Genomic DNA, 9,950 nt, shown 5'->3' on the forward strand with positions numbered 1-9,950 from the left:
TGAGTCAGTGACCACGCCACACAGTGGTGCCAGCCTGGGAAGGCTGCAGGGTGGGGTCCCCAGAGGACTCCAGGCCCTTTCTAAAACAACTTGATCCCACCTAGCATGCTCTAAGACGTGGGTTTACAGTGGCCACAACTATGAAGCCCTGGTGGCCTAGTGGTTACGTGTTGTGCTGTAATCTGCCTGGTCTGCGATTCAAGACCAGCAACAGCTCCTTGGGAGAGCCTGGACTTTCTCTTCCCACAAACAGTGTCACAATGGCTCGATGGCAGTGAGTTTTCAAGGGAGTGACCACAGCTAGGGATTTCTTAAAACATGCCTAAAATCTGGCTATTTTATTTTTCATGTGAAATATCCTGTTTTAAATGTTACTATTTTATTCAGAAAGGTTAAAGAAACACCGTTTGGGCCAAGAACAAATTCTGTGGGCAGGATTTGGCCTAGAGTCTTTCTGTCTGTAACCTCTGTGTGCATGTCTCGAATCCTCCTGCCCCAACAACGTGACGTGACTGAGCAAGTTGATGGGAGTCCCCGGGGACCCCCTGCGATCTCGGGGAGAAGTGAGCTCAACAGGAATGTTGGAGTTGTTGCTGGTTTTGTTTTCTTATCATCTTTAAAAAGCCGACCGCGAGGTCTGTCAGCTGCCGTGCCTCTGCGTGGGTTCCCACTCTGACCTTTTGGTTGGCAAACCTCCCACAGCAAACCTACTGTCATGGTGCTGTTTCCAAGTCAGTTTGTACCCCCAGCGCCCCTGGAGGACAGAGCTGAAGTGCCCCTGGAGGTTTCTGAAACTGCAGCGCCCAGGAAGAGGCTGGTGGGTGTGACTGCTAACTATGCAATGTGTATCTCACGCCACCGCGGGGCCCCTAGGATGGGAGGCCAAGTGCAAAGCATGTGCGCCACCTCGTTTTCCGACAGTCGCACCCGATGTGAGTCAGAGAGCAAGGCTTCTTTTCCAACTTCCCTCTTGGTTCCTGTGTCTCCTCAATGGGAAGTCTTTTAACCAGAGGTGGGGGAGAACAGAGATGCCCTGCCAAAGGAAGCCTGCTCCTCCCAAGTAATGAACTTGCTTCTGTCTCTTCTCTTCCAGGTATTTGGGTGCTGGGTCTGGATCCTGGTAGCCGCCACCCACGTCGGAGAACCCCTGCTGCAAGGATGGGTGATCTACGTCTCACTCACCTCCTTCCTCATCTCGCTGATGTTCCTGCTGTCTTACTTGTTTGGATTTTACAAAAAATTTAGCTCCTGGAGAGTCCTGGTAAGAACCATGGGCTGACTCCTGGACTGATGTCCTGGGGCAGAGGCAGGAAGGAGAGAGAGAGAAAGAGAGAGAGAGAGAGAGAGAGAGAGAGAGAGAGAGAGAGAGAGAGAGAGAGAGAGAGAGAGAGGTGTACAACTGTCCCTCCTGGGTGGGGTGGGAGAACCAGCCACCCTTCCAGGACTAAGCCCATAGGGAGTCAGATAGTTTGATTCTACTGATGTGTCTAATATTGACCTAAATCAAAGCCTCCCTCTGCCAGAGCCACCTTTCCACCCCTCCCCACTCCACTGCCTTCCTCGCATGAAGGGACACGGAGTCGGCACATGCTCACAGGTCCCCCTCGTGTGCCCGTGGAGACGTCATTGTAGCAGCACTGAAGAGGATGCTGTGGATTCTACAGCGCTTCTCAACCTGTGGGTCGCGACCCCTTTGGGGGTCGCAAGCTCCTTTCACAGGGGTCACCCAATTCATAACAGTAGCAAAATGACAGTGATGAAATAGCGACGAAAATGATGTTGTGGTGGTGGTGGGGGGTCACTGTATGAGAGGGTCACCGCACGAGGAAGGTTGAGAACCACTGCTGTAGAAGAAGAACCAGCCAACCCCAGGGCCCTGTCTCCTTCTCCGGCTTCATTCTTCCATCTGCCCTAGGAACTGTAGAAGCAAAACCCAAAACCAAGCTCACTGCCATCGAGCTGATTGTGTCTCACAGCGACCCTGTAGGACAGAGTAGAACTGCCCCTGTGGGCAGAAGCCTCATTTCTCTCCTTTGGAGCAGCTGGTGGTTTCAAACCGTCGATCCTTCACTTAGCAGCCCAAATGGGTCACCTCCTGCACCACCAGGGGTCCTGATGTATTTTTAAATGTATTTTGAAACATTATATTAGACTAACAATCTCCGCTGGACAGTCTTCCCATTAATATTACACAATTCACCTTTTTTTTTTGTCATGTTGCCACACCATCTCCGTGGCCATGGAGACATTTTCTATATGGGACAGTTCTTGAAACACACACCAAAGTGCAGAAGTGCATTATGGGCCTTCATGTCATTCAACCCCGGTTCCAGCTTTATCAAAAATTTGCCAACTGCTCCATTCCTCTCTCGCCACCCCAACTCCTCTCTGAAGAATGCGTTTTAAATCTCAGGATAGCTTCAAGCAGTGCGCCACCTTTTCCTCCCACGACCACAACTACACCAAGTTAGCAAGCATTCTATCACCTAAGAGCCAGTTCACATTCTAATGACACAAAGGTGTATTTTTTATTGGCTTGTTTGAATTGGGATTCCCACAAGGATCACTCACGCGCTGCACCCTGCTGTTCGGGTTTGGGGGTGTCTAGAGGACCCTCATTCTGGTGAAGGAACATCCAGACGCCCTGGAGAAGGGACAGCACGTGGGGTTTGTCTCTTTGCTCTGTCTCGATGTACTGGTCTCGTCCCTGTGTTTTCTGTCACCTGGAAGAAGCACCGAAGGCTGAATTGGGTGCCGGCGAAACAGTCGTAGCAAAGCCGCTTTTCGAGTGTCTTCGCATCCCATGACACAGGATGGCCGGTGTCTCCCTCGGAGGGGTGGCAGTCTGACCCCCTTCAACTCTACATGTTGATGTCGCCTCAATTAAATCTTTCACTTGTAGTTGTAACATGCAGATTTTCTAATAATTACTTTCCTTCTAGGGCTGCTCACCATTTTTTAAAGTGGCACTGTGTTCTGTTGAGCACAAGACGACGGCGGAGTTTTTAGCACCAAAATCAAACTAACTCCCTGCCATCGAGTGGATGCCGATTCATAGTGACCCTATGAGACGGGCTAGAACTGCCCAGTGGTTTCCCAGACTGTACGGGAGTAGAACACCCCGTCTTTCTCCCGCAGAGTAGCTGGTGGTCTCAAGCTGCTGCTCCTGTGGACTGAAGTCCAAGACGTACTCTCAAGGTCCCCAGGGATCCGAGGGTTTCCTACGGAGGTTCAACATTAGAAATCTGGAGCGAGGTTAGCTAAGCATCAGTGGCCTCACCTGTAAATTGGGGGTGATGATAGAAACCACCTCCTGGACTGACGGTGAACCTTAAGTGACGCATGTGATTTGACCTGAACAACAACAACTTCCTGCCATCGAGTTGACCCCATCTCATAGCGACGCTGTGGGGCAGGGCAGGACTGCCCCGTGGGATTGCGAGACTTCGCACAAGCAGAAAGTCAGCGTTTTCTCCTGGAGCAGCCGCAGGTTTGGAGCTGCAGAGCTGGAGCTTGGCAGACGCACGTAACCCCACTGCGCCACCAACGTGTGTTTGTAGTATCGCCCCATGGCCAGCGCAGAGTAGGTCTTCAGAGCATTGATGGTTACAGACCTAAACCTGGAGTTCGTGTGGCCTGGTTCAAATCCTGACTTAGTTATTTATTCATCAGCGTTAACCTTGACTTTCAACTTCGTCAAGATGGGAGTAATGATAAACTGGACCAACCACATAGTTGACGAGGTGAAGTGATATAAACGAGAAAAGGCTTAGCAGAGAGCGAAGCACTAAAAGTACTTAGTAAATGTTGACTGATGGTGATAGTATTATTATCACCCCTCATTATTAAGTTCACGGAGTCACTATATACCGGTCCCAGTAGACACGTGGCAAGAGAAAGTAGGCATCTGGGGGGATAAGGCGGAGCTTGTCTTTTGGTGTCACTCTGTCCAGCTGTCTAGTCTGAGAGCCAAGTGCTCATGTGCAGACATGTCCAGTGACAGTGGCTGTGGCCCTGCTGTTTTCCAGGACAGCCTGTACCACGGGACCACTGGCATCCTATACATGAGCGCCTCTGTGCTGCAAGCGTACGCCACCATCGTGTCTGAGTTCAACTACACCACCCAGTACTACATCAACGCCTCAGCTTCGGTGAGTGGGTTCTGCGGCTGCTGGGAGTTTGGGATGAGGCTCAGTTTGACTTCAGGTGGAACAAATAATCCTGAGGAGGCACAGAGGACAGAGAGGCGTAGGTCTAAATGTGTGCCTGCCTATGTGCATTCATGTATGTTTACCTGTGTGCCTGAGTTTACACTGCGGGCCAGATCCCAGGGCAGGTCACTGCTCGCTTTCAGTATTTTCCCACCTTAACCTCACTCCCTTTGACACACATAACACTGTCTCCCGACCATTCTTCCAAAACGCCCATCAGAACATGTGTCTCTCTGTCCTGTTAGCACTCCTTGGAGAGCTCCCACTGCCTGAAGGGAGTCTAGATTCCCCAGCATGCTCCCCTGTCCTTTCTGTTTCATAAAAGAAACCCAACCACTGCTTGGCCAGCTGGCAACATGTTGGCTAGAGAAACCCCGTGGCAAGGTGGCGGTGGTGTGAGGAGCCCTTACGTGTGTGTGTTCCCACTCACAACAACCCTAACTATGGCATACAGCAGAACAAAACACCAGCGGTCCTGAGCCACCCTCACAGTTGTTCTTATGTTTGAGGGCATTGATGTTGTACCCATCATATCAATCCATCTTGACGAGGGCCGTCCTCCTTTTGTATGGTCCCTCTACTTTGGCCAGCGTGGCGTCCTTCCTTCTCCAGAGATTGGTCTCTCCTGATAGCAGGTCCAAAGTATGTGAGACAAGGTCCCCCAACCTTCCCTCTAAAGAGCAAATATGGGTACCAATATGGGTCTCTTCCAGTCAGTTGGTCAAAGAGCTGTTTTCCAAATTTCCTGGCATAGACATGTGAGTGCTCCCGGTGCCTATGAGCTGATGGAAACAGTTCCATGGGTGTCCCATGCTTCCTGGCTAATGCTCTCGGAGCAGCTTGGACTTCTTCCTTCAGAGCCATTGGTTCTTGCTTATTGCTACGTCTTCAAATGAGTGCGTGTTGACGAGTTCCTTTTGGTCCAGTGTATCCTTCCCATCTTCTTTTGATACTTCCTGCATCCTTTTCAATATTTTGCCCAGAGAATCTTAAAATATGACAACTGGAGGCTTGAATTTTTTCTTGAGTTCTTTCAGTTTCAGATCTGCTGATCATGTTCTTCCCTGTGGTTTTCAAATTCTAGGGCTTTGCACCTTTCATTGTAATATTGTACTTTGTCTTCTTGAGCTGCCCTTTGAAATGTTCTCTTTGGCTCTTTGGCTTCCTCAGTTCTCCCCCGTGCCTCAGCCACTCGGCGACCAAGAGCATGTTTCGGTGTCTCTTACGGCGTCCACACCGATCTTGTCTTTCTTCCCTGCCGTTTGAAGGGCCTTATGCGTTCCTCATGATTTTGATGTCCTCCAGCAATTCTGTAGGCCTTCTCTCGTTAGTGCTCAATGCATCAGATTTGTTCTTGAGATGGTCTTGAAGTTCAGGTGGGAGAGACTCAGTCCTATTTTGGCGCTGGTGGACTTGCTTTTGTTTTCTTCAACTGTGACCTGAGCTTACATATGAGTAATTGATGGTCTATTTTGACCCCCGGCCTGGTTTCAGCTGCTGATATTGAGCTTCTCCATCATCTCTTTCCACAGACATAGTCAATTTGATTGCTGTGTACTCTATCTGAGAAGTCTATATATAGTTAGTTGCCTTTTGTGTCGTTGATAAAAGGTATTTGCTATCAAAAAGTCATTGGTCTTGCAAAATTCTATCATGTAATATCTAGCTTCATTTCCATCACCAAGACCATGTTTTCCAACTACTGCTCCTTCTTTGTATCAAATTATCGATGCATCGTGATTGCAGTGTGGATCAATTTCAGACTAATGAGGGTAGAACTCTTCCATTGCTTCACCACGAGCATGAGTGGCTGATGAATGTCAGCTGAATAATAGTCTCATTGACTGGATTTCCTTGTTTGCAGATAGGTCTTACCCTTTCACAGAGAGCATTGCATTTCTTGTTGTTGTTGTTTTATTTATTTAAATCGTTTTATTGGGGGCTCATACAACTTTTATCACAATCCACACATCCATCTGTTGTGTCAAGCACATTTGTTGCCATCACCATTCTCAGAGCATTTGCTTTCTGCTTGAACCCTTGGTATCAGCTTCTCATTCCCCCCTCCCCCACCCTCTCTCCCTCATGATCCCTTGATAATTTATACATTATTATTATGTTTTTCATGTGTTACACTGACTGATGTCTCCCTTCATCCACTTTTCTGTTGTCCCTCCCCGTGAAGGGGTTATAGGGAGATCACTGTGACCGGTTCCCGACAGCATTGTATTTCAAGATACATCTTGAGATGTCCTTTTTGCTGATGCATGCAATGCTGTTTCTCTTGATTGGGTCATGCCTGGCATAGTAAACCATAAGCTTTTCTGATGAAAAATGGTCAATGTCAGTCCACGGATGCCTAGAATATGTGGTACATTTCACTTTTCATGACTTCCGATTTCCCTAGATTTATACTTTGTACATTCCTAATTCCAATTATGAATGGATATTTACAGTTGTTTCTCCCCCTTTTGAGTTGTGCCCATCAGCAAATGGCTCTACTCATGCATGTTGTCCTCATCTGCTTCACGACGGCCGCCTCTCCTCTGAGAAAGCAGCTCTCCCTCAGCCATACCTGAGGGGCTCCTCGCCTGGCCTCACCTCTGACAATGCTCTGCTTCTATTCATGCTGGACATGCGCCCGCCCCACAGGGCCTCTGCCAGGAGTGCCTTGGCTCCAGATAGCAGCAGCTAGCATCATTCTCTGACCTTCACCCCATGGCGACATCTCAGAGAGGCCATTCCTGAGCCACTCCCTGCCCTCCACACCCCCTCCTCGCTCCTCTTCCCTGCTTTATCTTCTCCTTGGCACTTGGCACCCCCTGGCCTACTATAGATTCTACATGCTTGCTTACCTTTTCCACGCTCTTTCTGACTCCAAGAATTTCTGGATCTTTTGTTCGCTGTTATGGACACAGAGGTTCTTGAAACCTTGTCGCTGTTCACCACAGCTGCTGAGTGAGCGTATAAAAGAATGAGAACCGAGTGGCAGTGGGCAGTGCCCTTGAGGGCATAGTAAGGGTCGTGCTCAAGAGCAGCACGCTTGCATCTGGGCGACGGTGGGGGCTGACGGGGTAGATCGGCAGGAGCCGATAGACAGGAAGTGGACAAATCCTAAGGCAACCAAAGTCTGGGCCTTTGACAAAGGCTGGGAAATATGGCGGAGGGGAGGGCAAAGTGGACGCATTACAGATACTTGGAGTTCAAATCAGTAGACCTTGGGAACGGCTGTGGACATAGCAAGCGAGGGAGTCTGAAGGCTTTAGGCCTCTGGCTGAGCGGCTGACTGGGAATGAAGGTCCTAGAACAGGCTGGGCTTGTGAAGCCCAGGAGGGAATATCAGGGCTTCATTTGAGCCGCTAGGAGCTTTGAGCTGTCTCAGATGCATTCAAGAGAAGCCAAGCAGCAGGAGCTCGGAGCAGAGAGTAAATCTGTGAGTCTCTGAACACAGGAAGCAAGGGAAGATGGCCGGGAGAGGCCACCATGGGGGAGGATGGCTGGAGGGTCAGGAAGTGAGGCGTGCACACATCATAGTTAGGAAGAGGAGGTGCATCTACAGGTGCGCAGACCGTCTGTTCATTGCTGAGAGAAGGTGGCATCAGGAACCCCAAGGTGGAAAGTATCCAAGAGGGTGAAGTCATGGACTCTGTTTCTGAAGTTTCTGAGAGGTCAAGGAAGCCGAGACTGGGCAGGACATGGGGCAGGCTGGGCACCTGGCAGGGTCAGCACACGTGGCCTCCCTGGCTGCCAGGGTTGCTGGTCCCTCAGAGGAGGGAGGGGCAGATGCCAGCCTGCCTTTCTCTAACACACAGTTTTCTTACCTTCTTTTAGTTCTTTGCCTTTATCACCACCCTGCTCTACATTCTCCATGCCTTCAGCATCTACTACCACTGATGAGCCAGGGAGCCAGGCCACACAGGGACACCATGCTCTTAGAAACCTGGAAGATTGAACCCCGAATGTCACTGCCAATCTTTCCCATCTGGATGGTAATCAGAAGACCAACTGAGACGTCCGTGGGATCCGTAGGCCATCGTCTCCAACAGAGTGATCAAACTATACCTTGACAAAATTCGTTTGGATATTTTCATTCATTCTGTTGAATAAGTAGGGGTCACGATTTTCTTTTTGCCTGGGAGAGTAACCGCCTCGTGAAATGCTCTCACAGTGAGCCTAACTCTAGAAAGCTAAACTCCCAAGACCTCACCATTGAGAATCCACTCAGCTCCTCAACTGTCTCAGCTGTTTGGGGATTATGTGTCAGTGACGGGGTCCCCTAAGTATAGGGGAACATTAAGTCACCACTGTCCTCAGGTTCACAGCCTGTGTTCCTGCTCCAGAGTTGGGGATTCCGATGTGGAGGAGTGGTCCAACTGGCTTTCCCGACACCTACACAAAACCACCAGGGAAGCTCCATGGACAGGCCACACTGCCCACTGCCATTTATTCCCCCTTCCCTTTCCTGCCAGCCTTGGGACCCAAGGTCTATCTGCTTAAAATCAGCTTTGGGGATAGTGTTGTGGTGAAGATAAATGATCGACTATACAAACTGGTTATCAAGTAGGGTCTGGGGAGAGTCCCTGGCTTGTGTAACCAGTTATTGGAAGTTCCATTCCACCCAGAAATGCCTAGTGATCCCCTGAAAAAAACACACACAGCTATTGAAAATGCCAAGGAGCACAGTTGGCTACTGCACTGTGAGTTCTTTGAGGGAGAGACCTGGTTGGTAAGGCCAGGGACAGGGGGAGCGACGAGAGAGACGTGGGAGTCTTCCTAAGTCAAGCTGCTCAGAAAACTGTCCAGCTCCAATACCCCTGGGCTAAGCCTTGAAGACCCAACCCCAAGGAAAGCTCCTTGTCCTTCAGTAAAGACCCTTGGTGACGTGTATGGGGACATTAGCCCCCAGGATTCTGGTGACACAACCACGCAAGAGGCAGCATCCATGCAAATCATCTCAGTAGGTAGGAACATGATGGCTGTGTCACAAGAACTGTGCTCTTCTCTATGACCCGAGCTCTTGTTGCCTCCAACAGCTGACTGTCGCCAACGGTGCTTGATGTCAAACTAAATGCCCTCTTCCCCACCCCTGTGCCCTAAAGGAACCTATGCTTTTCAGAGTTCCAGCCCAGGAGTCCATGTCAGCTGGCACTCCACCACAGGGCGACTTGCGTTTCCTGTCACCTCTCTGCTACGTCTCCCGACCCAGGTGGGGTAGACACAGCTCCGGGGTGCCTGTGCCTGCTGTCATTTTGAAATGAAATCCACTATGAGAAAGGGACTCAACTTCAAGGACGCTAGGGCTTGCAGTCCTGTATCCCCGCAGGGCTGAGTGCTCCTGGGGCAAGGGGAGGGGCCGCGCGTGTCACCCAAGAGAAAATGCTGACTTCACGGCTGTTTACTGCTTGCTTTCCAATCACCCTGATATCTTGAAAACCTATCATTCTACTGCCCGGCAGCTGTCTGGATGGTGACCGTTCAATATTTACTGAGCAGTCCATCCAAATAAACATTATTTGTACAGTACCGAGTATTGGATTGGTTACTTTTGTGTGGCGAGTGGTTGGAACTCGCCCACAATTTATTAGGGCCTACCAGCAACTTCAGTGGTTACGTGTGGGGCTGCAGTCAGCAGTTCTAAACCACCAGCCACTCTGTGGCACAGAGACGGGGCTTTCCACTCCCAAAGAGTTCGTCTCGGAAACTCACAGGGCCAGTTCTACCCTGCCCTATGGGGTCGCA

General features: G+C 50.1%; 1 protein-coding gene across 1 annotated transcript in view; it reads left to right on the plus strand.

Moving 5' to 3' along the window:
* The window catches only part of MALL (mal, T cell differentiation protein like), a 30,815-nt gene extending 21,136 nt beyond the window's left edge, over positions 1-9,679 (plus strand). Inside the window, exons 2-4 of the mRNA XM_075562550.1 lie at positions 1,094-1,261; positions 4,029-4,151; positions 8,043-9,679. Coding sequence (XP_075418665.1) covers positions 1,094-1,261; positions 4,029-4,151; positions 8,043-8,105 — 354 coding nt within the window. The 3' untranslated portion in view covers positions 8,106-9,679. The remainder of the gene's footprint in view (positions 1-1,093; positions 1,262-4,028; positions 4,152-8,042) is intronic.
* Positions 9,680-9,950: the final 271 nt, after the last annotated feature.

Source organism: Tenrec ecaudatus, chromosome 11 (genome assembly GCF_050624435.1).
Source record: "Tenrec ecaudatus isolate mTenEca1 chromosome 11, mTenEca1.hap1, whole genome shotgun sequence".
NCBI lineage: Eukaryota > Metazoa > Chordata > Mammalia > Afrosoricida > Tenrecidae > Tenrec > Tenrec ecaudatus.